Source organism: Drosophila albomicans, chromosome 2R, assembly GCF_009650485.2.
Source record: "Drosophila albomicans strain 15112-1751.03 chromosome 2R, ASM965048v2, whole genome shotgun sequence".
Taxonomy (NCBI): Eukaryota; Metazoa; Arthropoda; class Insecta; order Diptera; family Drosophilidae; genus Drosophila; species Drosophila albomicans.
The window spans coordinates 29450645-29475072 of NC_047631.2; the positions used below are offsets into that span (position 1 = coordinate 29450645).

General features: G+C 40.6%; 2 protein-coding genes across 5 annotated transcripts; one reads left to right on the top strand and one right to left on the bottom strand.

Moving 5' to 3' along the window:
* Positions 1-559: 559 nt before the first annotated feature.
* On the top strand, positions 560-4894 carry LOC127566180 (meckelin). Its single transcript, XM_052007979.1, is given in 7 exon segments — positions 560-994; positions 1420-2363; positions 2634-3814; positions 3871-4042; positions 4113-4200; positions 4259-4422; positions 4490-4894. Coding segments are annotated over 7 exon segments (2928 nt in total). The 5' UTR covers positions 560-753; the 3' UTR covers positions 4628-4894.
* A 624-nt stretch (positions 4895-5518) lies between these two features.
* LOC127566181 (transcription intermediary factor 1-alpha) lies at positions 5519-24335 on the bottom strand. 4 transcript variants are annotated; one of them, XM_052007983.1, is made up of 10 exons: positions 23332-24335; positions 10164-11541; positions 9444-9527; positions 8977-9377; positions 8788-8902; positions 8452-8723; positions 8218-8392; positions 7248-7584; positions 7063-7186; positions 5519-6983 (listed from the first exon to the last, which is right to left on the bottom strand). In XM_052007983.1, exons 1-10 carry the CDS (start codon positions 23527-23529, stop codon positions 6720-6722), a joined length of 3348 nt encoding a protein of 1115 aa, XP_051863943.1. In that variant the 5' UTR covers positions 23530-24335; the 3' UTR covers positions 5519-6719. The 4 variants fall into 4 exon arrangements, with proteins under 4 accessions (XP_051863943.1, XP_051863942.1, XP_051863941.1 ...); XM_052007982.1 differs by having other exon boundaries at positions 5519-6986; XM_052007981.1 differs by having other exon boundaries at positions 7248-7608.
* Between the last annotated feature and the right edge of the window lie 93 nt (positions 24336-24428).

Here is a 24428-nt window from a genome sequence, read left to right on the forward strand (position 1 = left end):
TGTGAATGGCAAAACGGTCAAGCATATCGATTAATATAGCTTGCGAATTCGTTATTTTTCAAATTTGAATTTGAGTGGACGCGTTAATAAATATTTACGAAATAATTACTGATATGAGAAAAAACTAGGCTAATAATTGAATATTGTTTTGAAATTAGCTAAAGGGCACAACAAATTTTCATAATGTAGGTCCACGACAATTTGATTTAATTTCCAGCTGGCTCTAAGCGAGCAAAAAGCCTTTTGCAAAATAATAATAACAATAAAATAAATGAGCTAATCATAATTTGCAGCACGCAAATGGCAAGAAGAAAACTTTCTTGGCACGCGATAAATTCATATGTATGTACAATGCTCCAAGCGTAACAAGTAACGCCCCTCTATTAAACTATGGCTGACCACAACTTGAGCAATAGACTTGGCCAACAATGCCACCACTTGACCACCTTTTGAGTCACACATTCAACCACAACAACGCATGTAATAAACATTTTGCATGCGTTACCAGACGTCGCCGGCAACCGGATACGCTTTACCGGGGGTTGAGTAGCTATAGCAACTTTTGGCAAACAATAAGGGATAAATGCGCCTCCCACCAATGCCAGCAACTTGTTTACTTGCCTACCTGTACCTGCAATTGCAGCTAGCAACGCTCCTTTCTAGCCAGGACTCAGTTCTGATTCGAAATCCAATGGGTTAACATTGAAAAAAGGACACTTTGAGCATACACTTGGAATATATTTTGGATTTATAATGTGCTTCCTAATGACAAATTGGCTACTGCCTTTGGTGTGGACAATAATTTTTATTCAATTTGGAAACTGTAGTGTCCAGGATTCGAAACAATCGCCCACGCCTCATACATTTCGCTTTGTAAACCCTCAACAGTGCCTGAAAAACGAGTTCTATAACTTGAACTACTTTGATTGCGCATCATGCAACGAGGCCGGCAACGAGGCTGGTGGCATCAACGAGTTGCAGCCCACGGCGGACAGTAAGTGTGCCTATTGATTAAACAAATTTGTGAAATAAAGGCGAAGTGGGCGGGGAAGGTAACAACTTTTATGTGTTGCAATTTCCCGAGCTACTCAAATATGCATGTGTGTTGCTTAAATAGGTCTTTAGTAGGTTGATGACTGATATGGATTTGAGTATTCGAGCGAAGAAGGGACAAAATACTTAAGGATAAAATGAGGTCCTACGTTCTGCCTTATTGGTTTCTTAGAAATGACAATTTAAAATTCTTACTTGGGTTCATATTTTTACGACTCTGTGTATGGTTTCACAGACTTGACGGACTGAGATCATTTATCTAGATTTATTTATGACTCTTTACAGTGGACATCTTCAATTATCCTTCCTGCCTTTTCCGGGTTATAATTATATTTTACTCCACTTACTAAGCTCTCCCTCTTGCAGGATTCTCCTGTCAGTGTCCCGTTGGACACGTATCGACTTTCGAGAAGACCAAACGTTGGCCCAACTGTGAAGAGATCTGCTCCAATGCCACACATCAAGCCGAGAACTGCACAACACCTTGGCCAGCTCAATTGCCCAACTGGGAATGTCATTATCAATATCTGAATGCCACAACAGCTACGCAACAAGGCGTTGGAATTGTGCTGACTCGAACGAATCCTGGCAGCAACAGAAGCGATTGCCATGTTTGTGATGGAACTTATAACTTTCGTTATCAGGACTATTGCATAGCCAACACACTGATGCGTGCCTATTTGCATTACAATGCTTTCTGGCAAGCCACAAGCAGTCCCAAGCCCAACTCCAACTCAAGGCTACACTTTGGTGACCTCAAGTTTGTGGCATTCTTTTGTCTGGCAATGAGAAACGAGACTGCCTGCCAGCAGTTGGCCAATCTTTGCGTGCTTTCGCATTATTCCATGGACAAGCATTCGCCTTGTAGCGCTTTTCTGCTCACCCAGATGTCCGATGTGGTCATGAAGTATGCTCATCCTGGCGATCAATCGCGTTCGCTGGAACCTTTTCTGTTCTACAAGAAGGGCAGATCGACGCGTGAATTGCTGACCACAACTTTACAGCCATCGAGTCAAATGGAACTGCAAATCTTTAACACAAATTACGATCTAAGTGGACATCTAAAGCGCTGGGGAAGCTTTGACATGCAACAGCTGAATTTGTGTCCTGGTCAAGTGGCGCATAAATTGCATTTGGCGCAGCGTCAGCAAGAGATCAACTGTCAGTTGAGTCTGGAGCAACTCATCGATGCAGCCAGCAAAGAGGCAAATGATAATTACTTCAGTCTCTATTTGAACTTTAGCAGCAACTGGCAACATCTGCTACATCAGCTGCCTGTGCTTATCGAGACGCTGACGCCGGAGAACAAGGTAAGCATGGTAGAGTGATATTGCTATCCGTCTTTCTGTCTGTCCGCTGTCAGCTGGAACTTGAAGTCTCCCAAAGCTGAAGGCGTGAAATTTGAGAACAACTTTGTTAAAGTTCCTCCACGATTGAATTTACTTTTAGCATTTAGCAATTCCTTCAGTTGTTCACTAAACTCCAAAAATTACTAATTGGGAATCTGCTTTAAATCTGAATTCATTGTGTAACCCAATCTCATTTTCCTCTTTCACTAATTACTTTACTTTTATCCACAGCGCCCACAATCAGAGGAATGGCAGCTGGTGAAACGCTTCCAGCTCATCTCCGCACATCCCAAAGACAATCGCCAGCATCAGACTTTGCCACGCTACGAGGATGCGCACAAGTTGCAGCTGTATCGCTCACTGCGCTACGTGGAGCACGTGCAACTGGAGTACAGCATACAACCAGGTCATCACATTGGTTTGCCGCTATTGCGTCTGCGTTATCGCCACATCCAACTCACAGGGAATGCAACTCTCACTCAATTGTATCCTTTTCGATTGGTTGTCAAGTTCGAGAGACTGCATCCGGGTGTCGCAGCTCAATTGCTCCTTGAGCTCGCCTTGCCGCTGCTGCTGCTCTTGGCTTCGATTGCGGCGCTGCTGCGTTTGCAGAATCTGCGACGTCGCCGTGGAGCGGAACTTTGCCAGACCAGCAATCTGTTGGAGTTGCTGCTGCAGCTTTCCGCCAATGTGGCATTGGCATTGCTGGTGACCGCCTTGTTGCTGCTGGCGCTGCAGGCTTTCAATCCCCGCCAGCTGGCGGCGCTCATCTATCCCGGTTGTCTGCTGCAGTTGTTGTACTTGGGTGTGCATCTGAGGCGCGCCAGTCAATTGGATTTGTTTCTCATCGATTGGGAGCGACCGCGCAGCAGTTGTGAGGCACAGCGTCTCAATCTGGACAGCTCTTCGCTGTGCTCCAGCGTGCGCACTTATGTGGCTGAGAGCAGCGTCTCTGCGTGGCGTGTGCTCTTCACCGCCAATGCCTGGATACGTCTGAGTGCCGCACAACGTTACTCCAGCTTGCTGCAGGCTTTTGTTGTATACGCTGCTCATCAGCTGCTTCAGCACTTCTCAAAGTCTCCTCTGGATGCTGGTGTTAGTTGCTGCCTGATTGCCTGCGTTTATGTGGCCACCTATTTGCTTCAGCTGCTACTGAGAAGCATCTTCCAAGCGAATCTGCTGCAAAAGTTCATTGATCTTTGTAGCTTGGCCAATATTTCGTTATTCTCGCTGTTGGAGCCAGGTTATGGTTACTATATCCACGGACGTTCACCTCATGGCTTTGCGGACACAGACATGTCTTCGATGATACTCCAGCTGCAACGTGAGGCGCAAAATATGTGCGGTCGACGTGGATTGTTAATGGACTCCGATAAGCAGGCTTACATAATACTTCCTCCTAGGAATCTGCGGTGAGTTGACTATAAAAAATTCATTGAAATTTGAGTTAATAATTATGAGTTTTTAGCAACTACCTGGAGCGCCTATTGTTGCCATTGCAACGCAGCAGAAATGGCAGCATGTCGCAAACATTGCTCTACCAGAAGGATTTGCAGGTGCCCAGCATCGATGGTCAGGTGGAACGCACCTCCATTGCTTATGCCAGCGTAAATCGTTTCTTCTGCGCCTTCATTGATCATGTAAGCAAAAATAGAAAGCAAGAGAGATAATTAGTAATTTAAATAACTTTAAATTAAATATACTTTGCAGGCCATCAAGGATATGGATTACATTATAAAAGAGAAAACTATAGTGGAGAAGCTCTTCAATTGTGAAATTGAAAACTATCTAACAGACAGTAAGTTGAGCTTTAAATAAATATTAAATATTCAAATATTAATTGATGATCTTGTCAGACAAGGGCACCTTCTACATCGATGACTCGCTGAGCTTTAGTCGTGTGCTGTTGCTGGGCAATCATGTGCACATCTTTGTGCTGGAAATACTTGTGCTGCTCTCTGCTTATTTGCTGACTTCCAGTTTGCTCATTGCTGTTGCCTTGGCCTGCGGTTTGAATATGGTAAACTAATGATCTCTTCTTGGTTGGAATTGTCTTGTCATAGCTATCCATCTGTTTTGTTGTGCAGTTATTACGCCACATCTTTAGGCTTTGGGTGCGTCGCAATGTGTCGCGCAAGACATTGATTGATGAGCGGTTTCTACTCTAGCCCCGCAGCCAGTCGGATGAACAATATATGCGAGAGGATGGGTTCTTTGACATCTGAATTATGCTGTATGCTGTATGCTGAACAATTCATTTGAATATAAAATATTACGTTTTTTCATTTTTAATTTAGAAAACAAAGTTCACTTGATAGTAAGTAGTACATTTATTAGTTATCTTTTAAGTGTTTATCATAAAACTTATGGCCTAAAAACAGATAAAATAATTTCTATGGTTTTTTTTCATTTTGTTTTTGTTTCGCATTCAACATATAAACACACTTAGTTATAAGCATGGATTTGTATTTTTTTTATCATTTTCATTTGCTTTGCTGTTGTAATTTCGATAGGATAGCACACATTCATGTTCCTCTATTTAATATATTTATATATATATATATAGTCGATAATACATCTATATAATTTCAAGATTATATTTTCATTTGTTTTTATTGTTTTTTTTTCCCAAAGTGTGACATGAATAGGATAGAACAGCCTCCCTCCCTGTATGCATAGATCGTTCAGTTTAGGATATATTGTATTGTATTGTGTTGTTTATAAGTTGTTAAAATATTTATAAAAATATTCGCATTCATTTGCGAACTTTCGTTTTATTTCTATTTAGTTTTTATTTCTTGCTTTTTTGATTTGACATCGTATGAGATGAAAACAAGGTAATAATAAGCACAGCATTCAACTGGTTTCATGGATGTATTTGGAAATGATTATAATTACACTCATAATATACATATAGATAAGTATATGTATTTATATTATTATTATTATTATGTGTAATAGTTTACGGTTATGGTTTTAATTTGAGGATGGTTCTCTAGTAGACTGATTGGCTGCTTGCCTGACCGGCTCTTTTTTTATACTAAAAACGACAAACGTACAACATTAAAGGATCTATTTGCTTATATAAATATGTATGTATGTATGTATATTGTGTGTGTGTGTGTGTGCTTAATTCTTTTCTTCCAAACTTATAACTCTAATTTGCAACTTATTACAAGTGTCTTCTTATATGGTATACGAATGTTTTGCTGTCTGATGCTGATGCATGAGCGTGTGTGAAAGAAAATAAAGTATAATCAAAAAAGAAATGCGCTCGAATATTATTATAATATATAGACAAGATTGATAGATACTTTATCCGTTCTGTATGGGCAATAAATATCGTACATAGCATTAGGGGGTAGAGAAGGGTGAAAATAATAAAACATAGTAATTGAAATGAGTTTTTTGTATGCAATAATATAATATATAGTACATATTAGGATATAATTTGTTCAATATTTTTCGTTTTTGTTTTTATTGTTTATCGCTATCACAAAAGTAAATACAACTCTAACAGTTTGTTTTGGGGGGTTAGAGAAGAGTCGGGGAATACTCTAGAATTTTACAGTGAAGTCATCATTATGAAACTCAGGATGGTTTCACACAAAACTTCAACTAAGATTTAATCTCTACTTGGTATATCTGTTTACATATGTATATTCAACACTTAATTCTGTAGCTAAAACATAGTATCTCTCTTCGATCCGAGTTTATGCTTACGTTGCATTCATATTTAATGAAATCATATCAAATGACTTTGCTTATTTACAGTTTTCGGGGGGAAATTAAAAACTAAATGTACACCAGCTACTTATTGTTGGTAAGTTTTTGTTCTAAATGCTTATTAGTTATTTTTGCATACAATTATGTAACCATGTATTTCGTATTTAGCGCCATTTACAACAAATGTGGTGTGTACATTATTAACGTGGTAACTGCGAGTGTGTACGGATATGTTCATTCGCGAGTGGTTTATTTTTTAGGGGGCTTAGAGGCTTATAGGCCAAAGGCGGCGGCATATGCATGCAGTAGCTGGAGCACATAGTCGGCGCTCTCTTGTATTGCATTGCTGCCCAGACTACGCGGTCGTTGCGGCAAATCCAGCTCAAAATCCGGAAAATTCAGCTCATGCTTCTGCTCATCCTCTTTGCTTGTTGGCTTTGCCTCATCGTCGTTTGTCAGCGCATATTCTTGTTCTAGCTGCTCCTTCTTCTCTTGCTGTTCATCGTCCTCCTTCTGCGCTGGCTGCTCTGACTTCTCCTCATTTGACTGCGATTGCTGCTCCGTGCCCTTCTCGTCGGGCAAAAGCTCGTTCTATTCGTGCACCGTTCGACGCGGACGCTTCGCTGGCAAGCTTGCGCCATCCTCACTGTCCGCCAACGATGCCGAGCCACAACTCTTGCGACCATTCTCCATTGGCGCAGGTGAGCCAGCAGCTGCAGCCACTAAGTTCGGTGAATTGGATGAGGTGGATGCTCCACTACCGCCGAGTTTGCCACCAAAGTTGGGCAACCATTTGGCCAGCTGCTCTTCGAAGAAGTTCTCCAAATACTTGGCATTGCTGTACGTTTTCGAGTCCTCCTGTGTGAAAGCAAACACAAGCAACACATATGTAAAAAACTGAGTCACGTTAAACGAAATGCACGAATGCACTCACCTGATAGAAGAGATAGGTGTTCTTGAAGATCAGACGCACGTCGGCCACAAAGCCAGCAATGTCCTTGTAGTGGTTGGGACTGGATGGATCCAGTCGCGTGCGTATAACATCCAATGACATGGGGCTGCAATAATGAAAACATGATTAGCAAAGGCTCCTAATTGAGCGCAAAATCTGTTACTTACTTGCAAATAATCTCATAGTATTGGGAGTTGGCTGGCGATTCCGGTTCGCGGAAATTAAGACTCTGCTCGTATTGACAGTAGAGCTCCAGGCAAATGCGCTGCAGTATCCGTAGCTCCACGCTGCTCAATTCGCCAGGCTGTGACTTTTCGTTGCCCTCGGTTTTGGTCAGCTCCTTGAGATTAACGCAGAGCAGACACTGCCAGCTCTCGCTCTCGTCCGGCAAGGAGCTAATCGCGGGTATGTGACAATTCTGATGGAATACCTTTGGGCATTTGTCGCAGCACATCAATTCACCGCCATCCAGGCATACGGCACACCAATCCTCGTTGGGATCATCTTTTTGTTCGTTTTTATTATTAACTGATATGATTAGTTTTCGGATATTGCATTTGTTTTTGTATTTTTATGTGTGTGTGTTTGATGTGTATGTGTATGGGAATGGTGTATGGGTGTGTATGTGTTTGGTTTTCATTGTATTGGTTTTTTTATTTCGATTTTATTTGGATTTGGTTCGGTTTTGGTTTGTTCAATAGGTATTTTTGATTGGTTAGTAATTGATTCGTACGTTTTATATTGCGCGTTTAGATTGGTTTTTGTAGTTTATTATTTTTGTGTTTTTTTTTTTTCGAAAACGAGTTTTGCAGTTTTGAAAATAGAAATAAACAAAGCAAAGTTATATGAGAATTGAATGTCGATACAAACCAGCAGCAAAACAGCAAAGTAAATGTTAAACATAAGCCTATGATACCACTTGGAATTTTACTCTCACACAAGTACTCTTTAATTAAATATTTAAGTTTTACAGCAATGTTTTACATTAAGCTTTAACCATTTAATATTAAAAAGACTTAGTAGCATTTTGATAGCAATTTGGCAGAAAATAAAGATACACACTCAGACACCCGCACACCCTTTAAAGTAGCCATGATCCAAATGAAGAAATTCGTTTATAATGAAGCTGTTACTCACCTTCCTGAGTGTTGGACAGATCTGTGGAGCTGTGCACCTGCGGCGAGGTGGTCTTAGTGCGTCCTTCGGGCAGCACTTGCACGCCATTCGAGTCCAACTTGGCAATTGTGGCAATCAGATCGTTAATGGAGTCATCGCGCACCTTATCGATGGGCTCAGTAAAATCCTTGGTATTCTATTATAGAAATGTATATCTTAAGTAAGCCAGCTAGTAAGTTATTAATATACGCTTACCTCATGTGTGCTGGGACTGGGTGTCTTTGGATTCGTCGATGTGACATTGGAGAGTATGGATACAGCTGGACCAAGTCCCAGTGCAGCGGCATTTAACTGAGCTATGCTATTCGCCGACGAGGAGCCATTGCCCGGAAGCGCAGCGCCGCCTATGCTGAGACTAGGCGGTGTGCTGTTCTTAAGAGTATTTGGAGATTTTAATGAGATTTTAAAATTTTCTGATGTCTGTCGTCCGTTGGCAAAGGGCAAGAGAGGTCCCTGCTGTTGGCAAACTGTGAAATCAAATTTAATTTATGAATGCCAATTATAGATGAGAAAACTATTTTTGCTACTCACTGTTGGATTGCTGCGCGGATTGTGGTATATGCCACTTGGCAAGACTGTGCATCGCGTTACTCGCTTGCGGCGGGCCTGAATTATAGCCAGCCTGGCTCCCATGAAACCCCAACGCCTGTGTAATTAGCAATTCATAACTCAAGTAAGTGAATTTATTGATTATTGATTTGCATCGTATGCGGCACTTACATTCTGCATGGGGTTGGGCATCATTGGTGGTCGCTGCAATGCACCTGGCGATGGTATCTGCCCACCACCGCCGCCTCCTCCTCCCGCTCCGGCCATGGCGGCAGCGGCTGCCTGCTGCTGTGCATGCTGGCTGGCCATGCGCTGATATTGCGACTGAAATCGCGCATTACTGTTCATGAAATTGCTGTTGTCTCTCGGCCCGCCGCCCGGTCCACCACCACCCTGGCCAAAATTTTGCTGTCCTGCCATAAAATGTGGACGCATTTGTGGACCCAACTGCTGATGAGCGGGGGACGGTGCGCCTTGCGGTCCGCCCGGATAGCTGGGCGGGCCATTGAAGCCCAGATGCGCGGTGGGACTCTGTGCTGCCTGATTGTTCAGCAGGCCACGCAGACTGATGTCTGAAGAAACAGAAGTTTCTAGTTACAAATGTACTTTAAATTTAGTCAAATAAACACTTCACTTACCCATATTCTGCGGATGCGTGGAAGAGCTAACATGGGGCTGACCCTGTCTCTGCATTCCTACAGGCGGCATGCCACCAAATCGTACTGCAAGTAAATACAAATTATCAGAGATAATGGAAAACACGTTAAATAAAAACACGAGAAGAGAGAGAGAGAGCTTCTTCTTACCGGAGAGGGACAAAGATAGTGTGACCAAATTAAATTCATTAATTCCTTAAATACTAAAACCGGTATAATGTTATTTTTGCCTGGGAATGGCGATAATCTAACAAGAGTTAACGAATCTGTTGCAAAACAAATTCCAATGAATAATAAACAACGCAATTACAGACGAACGTCGGATATCCGTTTCCCGTTTTTTACTAAAATGTGAAGCGAGCTTTAGCCCTGATAAAGTGAGGCTGTAAAACAAATTATCGTTTCGCAATAGAATTTTACAAAATTCCTTTACAGTGATATGAAATTATTAATATATATTATATTACTAGTATTTAGTATTTAGCTTCACAACTAGGAGTTTATATTTTTTGGTTTGGGGAAAATGGCGAAACCCGATTCTTAAATATACTTTATGGTATCTGCATACTCGCAAAATTTAAGGTCTCTAGCTGCTAACGTATTGGAAATTACGATTTTATTATAGACGGGCGAACAGACAGACGGATATGATAATTTTGAGAATAGTATTGAAGTAAAATATAAAAATTTTGATGGGCTTACCTGGTCCATCGCCAGGAAACGAACGACTCATGGATAGATTGTTGAACTGCTGAGCGGCGGCTGCATTGCTGTATAGAGGAGGTCCATTTTGTGGACCAAATCCGCCTGGCGGTCCGTTGGGCGACAGACCCGCCGTCATGCCTGGCGGCAAGCCTGGACGCAATGGTGGCGCCATATTCGGGCTGGGTGGCTGACGTGGGGGCGGTGGAGCCGGTCCGTTTTGTGTGGGCGATGGCGCCGGTGGATATGGCTTTCCATCGACAATAACAATGCCCAGCTGTGAGATGACTTTCTGCAGTTCGGCCACCTGATTTAGCTGCACCTGAATGCGCACAGGAATCTCGGGATTTGGGATGTCAGCGCGTTGACATTTGAGTTTTTGCAAATGACGCACAAGGGACTTTTTGCTCGATAATATGGCAAAATCGCTGCCCTTCTCAAGGGCATTCTGCATAAATTCGATGCAATGATCTGTGTTATCCGACAGCAGCTGCAGCGTCTCCTTCTTCTCGACCAGCACTTTCAGTTTGCTGTCACAGACCTCATTTAGGCGCATCACAAGTTGCTTGCCACGCATATTCACCGTGTTGGTTATCTTGACAACCATGGCGGTGATTTCTTTGATTAGATCCTTCTTTTTGTCATGTATCAGTTGCTGGCGATCATCGATCACTTTGGTCGCCGATGACAGCAAGAAACGCTTATAGTTTATTTCAGAGACGAGCGTGGACAACGCTTGTCGCGACTCTGTGGCAATCTCGTGTGCAAACTTATACTTGTGATCCCGATGATCGCTCAGCTGGCAATCGCGACAAGTCAACTTGTCGCAAGTCTCGCAAAACAACGACAGCTTCTCCTGTGTGTGCAGCTGGCACATGTGCAGCTTATCGATGCCGCCGGTGCCCACCAGCTGCTCATTGTTGGCCTCATCCTTTGGCTTGATCGTGTGATCCTTGGTGATCTTGAGTCGCTGATGCGCTTGCACACAATTGTCGCAGATGTACTCCGAGCAGTCCACACACCACGATGTGGCCACCGCACCATCGGAGCAGCTGCTGCACTGTATGTTGGCTGTCAGCGAACTCTTGAGGCCATCGCTGGAGCCGTTGCCATCGCCATTGTCGCCAGCGGCGCATTGCTCGATGAGGAACTGATTCTCAATAATGTATTCGTTCTGTGAGGCATTGTCGCAGACCGGACAATGAATGAGCGGTGGCAGCGAGCGATCCAGCTCTGAGAACTTGGTGTTAACACACTGGCCACAGGCCACGTGGAGACATTCGAGCAGTTTGGGACGATCATTGATGCCCAGCACTTGGGCGCAGTAGACGCACTTGAAGAGCGTAAACTTGGCGGATGCTGATGAATTTGATTCCGACTGCAAGAAAGGAAAAAGAAAGAACGATTAAAATAAGTGCACTCGACTGCGAGATACTCGCTATACAAATAAAGTGTGACCAAAGCAATTGAAATGACTTTTAACTTTGCCAGCTAATTGAATCGAAATCAAGTGCGCTCGACTACAAGATTTCAAGATTTATTATTAGTGCTTTACTCACAATTTTCTTAAACATTTTAAGTTTATATTAATTTGAGTACATTTGCATATATAATGTGTATATATTATCATATTTTCCCATCCCATAAGTAGCTTGCATAATGCTAAGAGATTATCCCATTGCTTTTAAGCAAAAAATTGAACATGCTTATCAGCAAATGAATTTCGAGTGCTCTGCCTTGAGTTATCGTCAAGTGTATTGCCCCTTGGGGAGCAATATGTTATGGTTTGTATAAGACAATCAGGATAATATTGTATATATATCTGACGAGTGGCACTTTCCATGCATTGCTTATTCAACTGACTTATTTCCCTGTTCAATTCAAATATGATTGATGCCTTATAAATTAAACAGTCGCTAATCTAATCTAATCTTATCTTATCTATGTATTAAATTGTTGCAGTCATAATAATGCGATAAAGTCACAGCCTGGTAAACTGTCGAATTTATAGAAATGACTCCAGGCGCTGTTGTCAATTGAGGGGGAAAAGATACTTCATTTAACTGATTCAACTTTCACGACTTTTCTTAAATAAACTTGCATTTGAAATGCATGAATTTTGCTTAAAGTTTGTGCTTTTGCAGTGTGTTTATCCTCAGCAGGATATTAATGAACTGCGGCTCACGTTTGCATCGATCTCAGTGGCAGTTTCTCCTTTATAATTAATCGCAGCAAGTTTCGAACAAGACAAGAGAGCATAAATTCAATGCACACACAGAGAGATAAAAGCGAACAAATAGCGTACCATAATGGAATTGGGGATAGAATACTGCAAGACAACAGAAAGAGAGAGAGAGAGAGGGAAGGAGGGGCAAGTTCGATTGGGGGCGAGGGAGCTTCGTTGGTTGCTTAGCTGCTTGGTTGCTACGTCGTCTCTGACTGTCGCAGGGCAAGATTGATTAGTTTTATCTTGAGTTGGAGCACATAAATCCAATTGATTGATTATGCTTTTGCTCGATAAAGATTACTGCATTGGTATGCGAGCGTTTTACATGCAGCCTCTCTCTCTATATCTGTGTGTGTGTGTGTGTGTGTTTGTGCCAACGGAAGCGCCATGGACATTGATGAATGCCACAACACAACAGCAGCAATGCGAGTTGTGCAAAAATGTTCTGGCTCGGCATTGCAATACGCAATCCAGTGCCCAATGCTATGCAACGATCCAACGATCCATTTAAGGCCACCTGCTTACGTCAGCAAAAGAAAAAAGAGAAAAGCAGAGCAAGCGAAAGAGAGAGAGAGAGAGAGAGGAAGGGAGAAAGTGTGTCTCGATTTTCACCAAACGAATCTCTCTCGCTCTCAACTTTCAAAACGCCTCGGCAGTCATAAATCATCGCAGCCATTTTCTACAATATATACATATATATTATATATATATACATATATGGGAAGCTTGCCACATACCCACGCGCCGCGAGCAGACAACAAATATACGTATACACAGTATAGATTCGGATTCGGAGTCAGGGCATTAGGGGGCGACGTTCCACTTGAAAGCCATTCATCATAATGTAGTATGTGTGCTTCCATGGCCATTGCTCACATTCTCCTCGCCTGCTCGCGGCACTAAAAAAAACTGGTCGGCTCTCGGCTCGTGGCTTCGTGTTTCGCTTTGCTCGGTTCGGCTCGCTCTGCTCGGCTCGTCTCGACTCGGCTGGGCCGACGCAGCCCACTTAAAGTTGCTCAAGTCCGTCCGTCCGTCCGTCCGTCCATGGCGACTCTCTGACTTGGCATTAAAATTGTGTGTTGCGAAAAGCAACAGAAAAAAAAGAAGAAAAAATAAAATAAAATAACCAGCTGCTACCCCCATGCTTTCAATCTTATTGAAATGACTTGCCATAAACTGGAAACGGGTAGCAAACTCGTTTTCAAACCCCGCATTCCTTCTCATCCCGCATTCCTGGTTCGCTCGGGCGCTAGGAGCTCAATTTGGCCAACGAAAATTTCCAAAAACGATTCTTTTATGCAAGTAATTCTAATTAATAGGGTTTTCAATCAGCTTTTATTTTTTTATTGTTGGGGTACCTGAAAGTTTAATCGATTTTTCAATCACTTCCGGGCACCGAAACTCACGTACACACAACGAGAAATGCGAGGAAGGGGCTGAATATTGTGAAAACATAAAAAAGGGGTCAGAATTTGAACAGTTTTTTGTATAATTTATCTGCGACAGGTGGGCAAAAGTTCAGATTACTAATACGCATAGTTACACGACGACGGAGAGCTTGGGATTTGATATGGAAATAATCGGAGCAAGATAAAATAAATCAATCAAATGTTACTTATGCAGGTCGATAAGAATAAAATAAAATATTGTTTCCAATTAAATCATACGGGATCACTGACCTGAATATTTTTGCTACCATAGCAACCCGCATCGTCAGCTTAAATCAACAAGATTGTAAACAATTTACTATAGAAGCATTACCGATAATCTATGCAGCATATCGAAAGTATGCTAAAGTATTAAATGCACATCTTCTAACAATGGAAAGAAGCTATAAAGACACCGAAACACACAAAGTATTGTGTAGGGAGAATCAGCACTTTAACGCCCACGCATAGGGGTAAAAAAGGCTTTCCAGTTGCCTTTGTGTTGGCCATTAAAAACTGTCTATGGCAGACAGGCAACGAATGTATAAATAATTCTAAATCAATTTCAATTAGAGAATGTTGAAAGGATGCCACAACAACAAGGACAGCAAAACAAGCAAGATGAGCTTCGCTTCGACAACAGCAACAGCAACAACAACAACAAAAATGCCCCAAAAGGCACGAAGCACTAGAAATGTGCTGACATGATGGAATGGCTGCATGACGTCTGCTGGCATGGCGTCTGAATGAGTGCATTTATGATTGATGTAATTTTGATGAAAGTAATCACATTTCCATCCGGCATCCAGCACTGCGCTGAAGCCTTTTAAAGCCCCGTTTCACATTTCATTGCGAATTTATTTGCAATAACTTTTTGCAGTTTTGCAAAAAAATAAAAAACTTTCATTCTTGTTAGTCGCACACATAGCAAACTTTATTGTGGAAATGAAAGAAGTTCTACAACTATATTTCATTCCCCTCACCAGCATATTTCAATCCCTTTTGGATGACAGCAGACAGCCAGCGAGCCAGCCAAATCAGTGGAAAGTCCCATTGGCAACAACTTTCAGAAGCATCTTTCACATGCCAAATCCAAATCCATTTACTTTTCCTTTTTTTTTTTTTTGCTTTGCTTCGCTTTTAGCAGGCAGCCATAATTCCATTAATTTGCGTGCTCACATCAAATTGGATTTTCAGTTAAGCCATCACTTTTCCTGCTTCGAGTTTTCCAACATAAAAGAGATGACGAAGCAATAAAGTCCTGCATGACAACCCATCAAATGAAAAGCATTTTCTTATTGAATTTATTAGGCAATAAAAATCCTAATCTAACTTTGAAGTCGACTCCCGACTTATAAATTTTAATAACCCAAAGATTATTTATTAGTCTCTCTAGTTTATTGAAAAAGTTCAATTGGGGTCAATATAATAATAATAAATTCATTTTTTGGAAGTTTTTACGCACTATCAACCTTATCAGCTAATTGTTCCGCTAGCTTTTTTAATTAGAAAATCACATATTTAGAGGCTTATGTTTATTAATAGCAAAACATTGGAATGCTAATGATATTTTAATGTACTACAGCTTGCATGAGATTTCAGATTATATTGATTTTCAATGTCCCTTTTTACCATATTAATTGATTTCTAATGTCATAACACTTAATCATCTTGTTATAGGGTAGTCATTTTTTTTTTTTTGTGCTGTCTTTAGTTTTCATGTTCGTTGCAATTTGTTGGGCTCTTTCAATAATTGGTCAATTAAATCGGACTACAAAGTTGTACGATCCAATTAGAGGCATGTGGACCAGACCTTTAATAATGATTATAGGATTAACATAGTTGTGACACAATTCCATGTAATTTTGTGCAATTTCAAAACTTTTTGAATGTGCCCCATTCATTGAGAGTAATTTGAATGACAGTTTGGTATCCTTCAATGGCAGTTCGTTTATCATTTAACATATTGCACAATTGCTGAAAGTCTGTTGCAATCATAGATGGTTGAGTGAGTGAGTGGCCTTAAATTAAATATAAGCTATAATTAGAAAGAAAATCGAACTGAAAGCGAACTCAAAACATTTCGTATATTTCACAGCGAGTGCACCCACAACAACAACAAGAACAACAACAAAATATCCAACAGTGTCGAGAGCATGATAAATGTCAGACAACATTGTTGTATATAGCATTTGTATGGCTTTCGAAGGACAAGCGAGCTGGCTGAGGCATAAATCAGTGTGCAATATGAGCATGCATCATCTGTATGTGTTTGTGTATGCGTCATGAATCCTGATGGACAGCGGGTGGCATACAGCGGCCATTTTGTTAAAATTGCAAACGCTGCGTGTTGCTGCTGCGTCCTGTTGCTATCCTCAGCCTCTGCCTGCCTGCTGTTGGTCATCATCGGCTGTATTTGGGTTTCAGCGGCCATTTTGTGCAAAAATCCTTTTGCACTGCGGGCATCTATGACTCCAAATTGCTCTCGGCCATGACGGCTGTCTTTGGGTCTCAGATTGCACACGTCCGTCTCGTTTATGCAACACAATATGCGCAAATTGCATTGTTTTTACCCCAAGAATTAAAGCAAAGTGCACACAAACAACATTGTCCTTTGAACTTTAGCCACACACTCTCACAGACACAGAACACTCATGCAGTAAATCAACAACAATAATCAAAAGAGAAGGGCAATTAATTGCATTTCAAGTTGCTTGTCTGCCTGAGACACATTTGAAACTTGAGGTTCGCATATCGATTTCTTGGTCTGGCGCACAAAGTCAAGTCGCAATACATCCTTATTATGTGTGGAGGAAACATAAGCCAATTTATCGTTTGCTTTCGACTTTGTCAAAATAAATTAATTTAATTAGTTTTGTTATGCACATCAATGGAAATTCATTTGCTACAGTTTCCATGCGCAACTCGACTCAAATCCATTTGCAATTTGGCATGCAACGTTACGGCGCTTGGAAAGAATCAAATTACAGTCCAACCATATTTCAAACAGAAATTCAAATTTCATATAATAAACTGAGATAACATTTGACCTTCTAACCAAATAGCAGAGAGTTCAAGAGTGCTACAAATGTGATTAGTAATAGTTATGACTAATTACTTAATCACTTAAGAGATAAAGTAATGGGAAATTTTCTTAGTCATCTTTTATACAGATAGTAATGACAGCAAAGCTTAGGCTTAGGCACATACAGACACACACATTATATTTGTAATTCCATTTCGTATCATAATTTGAAATCTTATTCAAGTCCTTGTATCGCATGCTTACTAAAAGCCCGAGACTTGGAGCTCAGGTGTCAAATCGCTACAGCAACATCAAAGGCAGCAAATGCTTATAAAAATGTGCAACGAGGATAATGAATAAAAGAAAACTCGGCTCTTGAAATATTTATGAGGCGAGGCAATAAACTAAAATTGCAAAGATATAACGCTCGAAAAATGCCAGACATAAATTGCGCCAAGTGCGCGAGTGAGCAAGAAAGCAAAACAGAATCGAAAGTAGCGCGAGCGAAAGAGAAACAATTGCAAATAAAACAGAGAGACGGAAAGAGAGTGCAAGCGAATAAGAAATATAGCAGATGAAGCAGATGGCACAATAAAATATTTTATACTCCCCATAATAAAAGCGAAAAACTTGATTGTGACTGTGAAACTTTGGCGAATGAACTAAACACAAAAAAGGAGAGAAATAAAAACAAGAGAGAAATAAAATGTACACCCAGACTGTTAAAGGTGATGCGATTTATGAGATAGCGTTGACCAGGACCGCCACAACTTGGCCGCCAACCATCGGTTCAACCAGCCAGGCAGCCAGCCAGCTGAATTTCTCAATTTTTTAATGGCCTGTGTAGTAGTCTTGAGTCTTTTAAAGGAAAATAGAATAAAAGACCCTTTTTTTTTGCATAATAATATATGTAAATAGAATATGTAAGTTAAGCTTATTTAGATCGATTGTTAAGGGTTGTAAGAATGTAGAAAGTTGTACTCCAATTCTATTACAAATCCGAAGACAACGTAAAAATTTCCTTTGTTTGCTTATTTGCAGCTGTTGCACTTGCACCTGCTCAAACAGCTTGCAACACGCGCTCGAGGGTTGCAAGTGATCTTAATGATCGACTGAAGTCTATTTCTATTGTAAGTCAAAGTAATTTATAGCCAGAGCGGAAAAGATAAAACAATTCGGTTAGCATTTAATTTTATAGGTAATTAGGAAATATGTTTGCAATGAGGAAATGTAATCATTTTCAATTCAGTAATAGAAAAATATAAAAATGTTTTATTATTTGAATTAAGTCATAAACTAATTTCCAACTTAAATTACAAAGGAAAGTGAACCTCTGTTTTTTTATTTTTATACATTAAGTTTGAACTTATCCTTAGCATCCACAATGACTTTTCAACAAACATAAAAGAAAGGTCGAGCATAATCAGAGACAGACAAAAACGCTTCAAAGAGTTAATAACTCTCGACGTTTTAAATAGGGACCAAACCACTTTTCCATCTATGACATGATATGGAATGTAGTGTGGCGTTTTGGGCCATTTGCTTAAATCGCCGACATATCCGGCAGCGACGCTGCAATTTCCGCTGCGGTTCAGGAACACTCTCGGGGCCAAGGGAAGATGGGAGAGAGCAGAGCAGAGAGACAGGGTTGCCCTAATGGGCAAAACCCTAATGACCTGATATAACATTTCATAACGCAATTTAAGCTACCCATCGAGAGGAAAAAAAAAACATGAATTGCTACAGAAATGATGCCATAAAAATGTACGAGAATGTATTTGATTGCGGATTAACATAGGAGGATTCTCCACATTCCGAAGTTCCGAGCAAACGGGGTAAAACTCAATTGGAATAATCTGCTCAAAGCCCAAACCCAACCCAACCCACAATGTATGAAAATGTATCTTTAGGTTCGGAGTGGTTTTTTTTTTCGACAAATGCTGCTGCCTTCACATCATTTCCCATCGTCGCAGTCGTAAAGATTTAATTGTATGGAAATCGTAAATGGCACGCAAAAGAACCAAGAAAAAGTTTTTATGTGCTTTTTGGATGGGATACAGAAAATCGATTGGATACCATTAAGGTAACCAAAGAAACTCATTTTCGGAGTCTCTCTCTCTCTCTCTGTACAAAACGAAATGAATTTCTTTTGCATACCATACTTCACATTTTTCTACAATAAATACCTTCATTATGAAAGCCCCTTTTTACTTTTTGTTTAGCATTTGGCAATTTTTACGTACAAGGAACACGAGAAGTCTTAGCTGTCAGCAACGATGACCTCAAAATGTGATTCATAACGACGACAATGACAACGAATCAAGCCGACAGTCAGTCAAGTAGTCAAGCCATCAGTTCAGACCATCATGCCAATCCATTGAAGTTGATTGCTTTGAGTGGTTTTGCTGCGGTTTATTAAGATACATACTTATCGACCAAATTGAACAATCACTACAACCCATTAAAGAAAATGGTCTCAATTTTTGCAATAACTTGGAATATATCATTCTTTATACTACGTCTAATTATTGCTCATAACAATCGACAATGCCAAACAAATACGATTGTATAGAATTAAGCAAACATGTGCAGCACAACAATTTCGAAGAAAAATCGATGGAATCCTTGATGTGCCATAAAAATATTATTAGAAGTTAAGAGCTTTTAAACTTTTTCGAGTCTTATTTTAAAATTTGGAATATAATTGTCAAATTATTTTCTCAATTTTGTTTTTATGTTGAAGTAATCGTAATAACAGCGGAAGAAGCTTTTAAATTGAATAACAAAATTTCTTAATTGCCGCAATTACATTTTGAGCATTAACCGAAATACTCCGACATGTTCCGCATTTCGTTTTCGCTCTAAATTTAAGTTCGGGACTGAAATATATTGAAAAAGTAAAGTAAAGTCGCCAGCTTGCACAAAATAAGCTGAAACCGCAAGCTAATGAAGCAGCCTGGTCGGGGTTCAGGGCCTATAACTGACTGGGGGATATATATCGTGTGGTGCCTGTTTCTGAGAGAAAATGACGACGACTACGACGACGACGACGTCGACGAATTGGACATTGTGGGTTTGATGGTTCAAAGAGCTGATCGCTGGTCTCTCTGGAGCTTACCAAAAACCGCCGACGCTGCTGCTGCTGCTGTCGAGGCTGCTGCTGCGGTTTGCGGTTCTTTCTGTGCCTGATGCAACCGTTCGTGCTCCCGGGGCCATGACGGCATAAACGGCAAATCTCCAACTCACACTCACACTCACATACAAACACAGAGACTAACACACGCTTAAATACATATTCCAAAATGGCGCCATAGTTGCTCTGATGTAGATACAAAATAGTAAAGCCGCAGGGGGTCCAAAAACGTGATGCTGCAGTAGATGCAGCAAACATTTTCCAACTCGGCTTATTGCGCCGTCCGTGTGGGAGTACATTAAGATTGGGGGCGTGGCACAGCTGACAGCTGTCGAATGCAACGACGTGTCGCATTCGCCTGACTATAAATCTGCTTATGTCTACAATGACGACGACTCTTTTTGCCGGTCTCATTCAAGGATTTATGCGCAGCAGCTTATAAAAACTTTTTCAATTTTTTTGTTGTTTGCTTTTTTGGCCCAGCTACACAACTCAAATAATACTCTACTTTTATTTCCAGTTCAATTTTAAAGTTAACTCAGCTTGTGCCACCTTCTTTATTCGCCTCTTTTATGCACTGTGCATTATAAGCCGCTTTATGTGATCGGATTATGTCCTGTGTGCGGAGCCTAATCCTCACAACCAATATGTTGGTAGCCTATCATCCCTCTTCGGAGTTCAAATGATCCCCGGAGCCGTTCGCTCGTCTAGTCAACTTTAATTACGCACGCTCTGTGGTTGGATTAAGTCGACAGTCGGCGGTTGGCGGTCGACAGTTGCCACGCCCATTAAAAGCAATTAAAATGTGTATCTGTTGGATACATACAAAACGCTGACACAGGTACAGTAACAGTTGCTTAACAGGTGAAGTGACGGCCGGCAGAAGAGGGACGGACAGGTGGCAGGTGAGAAGGGACACTCGATTATGGTGCCATGAAAAGTGAAAAGCATATTTTCCAAGATCTTTTCGTTAAGATTACACAGCAGTAAAGTTAATTAGAAACTTTTCGGTAGCGTTCGCTTCTCGTTTATTCACTTGTGCCCTTCCCTCCTTTCCCTCCTTTTCTACTATATATCCATTAGTATTGCGTCCCTCGGTTGGGTCATCGGCACTTTGCTTTGCTTGCATATTCTAGTGAAATTAGAGTTAATTGCACATCATTAAAAGCAAATTCTTGGAATTAATTTTATGTTTCGTCGAAAAAGCGAAAAACCAACAGCAACAAATACATCAACAACAACAACAACATCATCAGCGCAATAGCAATAAACAAAATGGCCGACAACCACCGTAATTCAGCGGCCCCATTCATTATGGTGTCAGATTCAATGAATAATTATAACCTGCACCAAACACACACACATACAGAACGCAGCCATACGCACACACACACACACACACACACACACACACACAAATGCATTGCTTGTGACATTAATGATCCCAGCGTGCAGATAACGCAAGGGAAATGCATCCAGTTGTGCTATTAAAATTTACGCTTAGATAAGCATTTGATTCCTATTCAATCACATAGTCCAATGTCTATTATAACGTATTTATATGCACACACGCACACAAAAGGAATCGCTACATTCCCACACTTCCGGTCTAGAAAATGAAAAACTTTTTTTCCATTTCCTTTTGCATTACTTTGCCTTATACAAGTTATTTTCACTTGTTTTCCTATAAGAATTCGATGTTTTATGATTTCTAATCTAAACAAAAACCGAAAAATTCAATATATAACCATTACATATAATATTCAAAATAAATTTCTTTTCCGTTTTTTGCTTTGTAATCACGTCCCAATAATAAATTCTATATTTCAAAAGAGAAACACTCATGGAACCATTAATTATTCCTATGTCCGCCATTTTGTCTGATGGTAGCCATTTTGTGTGCTTAAATTGAGCTTCTGCACCTTCGGCATACATTTATTTGTCTTACTCTCATCCATCCATCATTCCCTTTAAACGAACATGAATCGGCACAAAGCGAAGGTTAATAAATGCTGCCGGCGGGAAATACAGAGTGAAAAAAGATCGAGAGCAAGCACGGAGGGGATTCGTAGTAATATTGTCTGGCAGCTGCACTTGTCTGAGGAACTAGAGCTGCCTCTTTGGTTATTTTTTAGCTGGATTTAGCCACTTTTGCAGTTAGCCTATTTTTTTAAATTTATTTTAGTAATCAGTATAGACATAAATTAAGACATGAGGTTATTTATCGCTCTCAAAAACAAGTATTCGTGGAAAGTCTAAAGAGGATCCGAAAGAACATAAGGTAAATCCACAAAAACGGCTATTGGCTACAAACAAAAGTCTAAATGATACATGTGTACATATTTCAAGATATTTTAAACGTTCTTTAAGAATCCATGTTGTTTGTGCAACATAATTCTTATAATCAAAAAATATTACTTCATAGAAACTTTTAAACAATTATCACTAATTTGCTAATTTATTTTAGCCATTTCTTGGCAATTCTCGCCACTTTTGCTTACAGAATTCCGGCAGCACTGCTAGGAATACATGTCATTTACAGTCACACACTCCACTTCACTTCACTATATGTGTGTGTAAGTGTATGTGTATGAATTGAGTTGAGTTGTCTGCTACTCCATCGCCACTCAAAGGCAAACACTAGGAATCGCATTTTTTTTTTTTGTTGAATCTGAATATTTTAGAAGAGCTCACGTTTGTGGCGCTCAAGCGCGAAGCGGCGACAGCAGCAAATAATACACATACACTTACGCTATGTACACACACTCGCACTCACATCACACACATATGCTAAAGAGACGAGTCATTCGCGCTGCAGCTGATCTTGATGGAGAGCCCTCAGCGCCAAAAGAGCGAGAGAGTAAATGAGTGCGAACGCGCTGTTGTTGTTGTTTTCTCTGTTCCTCTTGTTGTTGCTGTAGTAGTTACATATTTGCTTTGCCTTTCACGCCAAACGGCAAAACCAGAAAACCGAATGAACAACAAACAGCACGAGACTTTAGCACACGAAAGTGAAACACAATTTAAGCAAACGTCTGCTGACTGTGTGTGTCAGTATTTTGCATGTGTAAGCGTATGTGTATGTGGGTGCTTTAGCATTTGTTTGTTATTGCTGCTGCTATTTGTTGTTTTTGTTATAGCATGGGAAAAGATAACACACAAAGTTGCACGAGACAATTGACGCTGCTGCTGCTTTCAAATGATAAGAGAATGCTTGCTGCATATGCAACTGATAACGCATAATGCTGTTTGTCTTATCAGAGAAACGAAAGCACGTGTTGCCCCTGCCATGCAAGTTATTAACCTCAACCGCTGCACCGAATGAAAAACAATAAACTGAGATTAGATCAACTTACCCGCTTCTCAGCGCTGTCGCATGGATTGCCAACCGACGAAGACGATGAGGAGGATGTGGATGTAGTTGCCGCTGTGCTGGGTAAATGATTCTGTGGCAAGACGGACACATCCGATGCCACCGAATCCAATTGTTCCTGCTTAATGCCCGCGATAAGTGGCAAAAAGTCATTCTTAAGATTCTCCAATTCCATATCCATATTTTCGAGAGTGTTTGTCACAAATTGTATGTGTGGGAAACGTTTTGAACGTTCAACGTGGGCGTTGCAAGCTAATTTTAGCGCGTGAATTTTAGCAGCAGCTGCTGCCCTTGATGAACATTATTATTGTGACGTCGATGATGTTGTTGAATATATATTGCAGGATCTCGATACCATTGCATTGCATTTGCATTCATTCCCTAGTAGGGAAGAAGCAACATAAAAACAACGCCAAATTGGCTGCACACACATACACCTTTCCACTAACACTATTACGAACACTCACACAGACACGACGCTGGGCACACAGTCACACACACTGTTGCAAACACACAAGTTACTTTTTGTGCACAAAATAGTTTCGCTTTCGTATGGTGAAAATTATTGTGGGTCTTTGTTTTTTTTTCCTTTTATTTTCTTATTCTGCACGGCGTTTCGTTTATATTTCGGCTAATATTGCATGTTTTTTGTGGTTTTCGTTTTTTATATTTTTGTTTTGTTGTATTGGCATTTTCATTTTCACCTTCAGCACACACAGCGAGCGCTTGCAAAATTTTTTCTCTCTACTCTTTTAGAAGGCGAAAAACTTTCATTTTAAAATGTTTCACATTATGCTTAATTTTTTGTGTTGTTTATAGTAACTCAATTGCGCGACACTGATTGCGATTTGATAACGTACGGCGCAATTGTTTATTTGTTATACAAATGCATAGATTTGTATTTTTATTGGCGATCAAAATTTTTGGTAGGGAAAACACACACGGTCACGGCGTTTACTCTCCTTGGACGCTTCTCTTGTACAAAAATTTTCAACTCGCGTAGCCATTTTGGATTCAACGGTGCTGCCAGACATTTTGCAGGTATGAGGTAGGCAAACACGTTCAGACCGCAAAATATTT

Bases quoted from the DNA above. Each gene is read 5' to 3' on its own strand.
- LOC127566181 (XM_052007980.1), bottom strand. From the start codon at position 23,529: ATGGATATGGAATTGGAGAATCTTAAGAATGACTTTTTGCCACTTATC. The intron at 11,542-23,331 runs GTAAGTTGATCT...CCTTTCTTGCAG, and splicing joins GCGACAGCGCTGAGAAGCGG to TCGGAATCAAATTCATCAGC. The intron at 8,903-8,976 runs GTAAGTGCCGCA...CTAATTACACAG, and splicing joins TGCCCAACCCCATGCAGAAT to GCGTTGGGGTTTCATGGGAG.